The sequence below is a fragment of the Dictyostelium purpureum genome (assembly GCF_000190715.1).
Source record: "Dictyostelium purpureum unplaced genomic scaffold DICPUscaffold_713, whole genome shotgun sequence".
NCBI classification, from domain to species: Eukaryota; Evosea; class Eumycetozoa; order Dictyosteliales; family Dictyosteliaceae; genus Dictyostelium; species Dictyostelium purpureum.
The window spans coordinates 6,483-7,399 of NW_003520042.1; the positions used below are offsets into that span (position 1 = coordinate 6,483).

The following is a 917-nucleotide window of genomic DNA, read 5'->3' on the forward strand; positions in this document are numbered from 1 at the left end:
AAAACAAAAAACAATTGTCTATTTTATAATAAATATTATAATTTATAACTAATGAATTTCATTCTATAGAATAATTTCAACCTTATCTTTTTAATAAAAATTTAAAATTGATAATATTAATTAAATCTATTTGTTCGATTTAAAAATTTAATTAAATTCTCTATTGATATCCAAAATACATAGGTAAACTTTTACATTTAAAAAAAAGATTTGAAAAAAAAAAAAAAGATTAATTAATTAATTCATTAAATCAATTTAAAATTATAATTATTTTATTAAACATAAATTAATTTAAAATTATTTTAAAAAATTTAATTTTTTGTTTATAAAAATATTTTTTATTTTTTATTAATTTTTTTATTTATCACTTTATTCATTATATTTTATCCTTCAGTAGAGGTAGTCTTTAAAACTAAAACTTACAAATTTCTACAAAGGAATTGCCAACATCATAATTAAAAATTATAATAATAATAAATTTTTAGCTAATATAGCCATTCAGATTTAATAATAATAGTTTTTATAATTAAATTTAAGGAAAGTATAATAACTATATTTTTTTATTTTAATATTCATTCCTAAAGAAACTATCATTGTTCAATTTTTTTCGAAGATTATTACACAGATTACAATGATAATAGCGATTCTTCAGACAATGTTGGATACAATGGAAATAGGGAAGGTCAGGAATATAATAATTCAAAAGCTACCAAATATGATCTAGTCTACGAAGAACAATCATATTCAACCGATTTAGATGATGATGAAAATGAAGCTCAACAACTATTCAATGAAAAGGGTGAATGTAAAGCTGTCATGGCCAACGGCTTACAAGATCCATGTTTTAAAGAATTTATTAGCGAAGATGAAAATAGTCTTAGTGCATTATTAGAAGAAAAAGCCGATAATCAGAAATC

The 917-nt window shown here is 19.6% G+C and overlaps 1 protein-coding gene across 1 annotated transcript in view; it reads left to right on the top strand.

Moving 5' to 3' along the window:
• DICPUDRAFT_160201 (uncharacterized protein) overlaps positions 1-813 on the top strand; it is a gene marked incomplete at both ends in the record, with an annotated part of 956 nt that extends 143 nt beyond the window's left edge. The window contains one exon of the mRNA XM_003295012.1: positions 642-813. Within this exon, the coding sequence (XP_003295060.1) occupies positions 642-813 (172 nt within the window). The remainder of the gene's footprint in view (positions 1-641) is intronic.
• Positions 814-917: the final 104 nt, after the last annotated feature.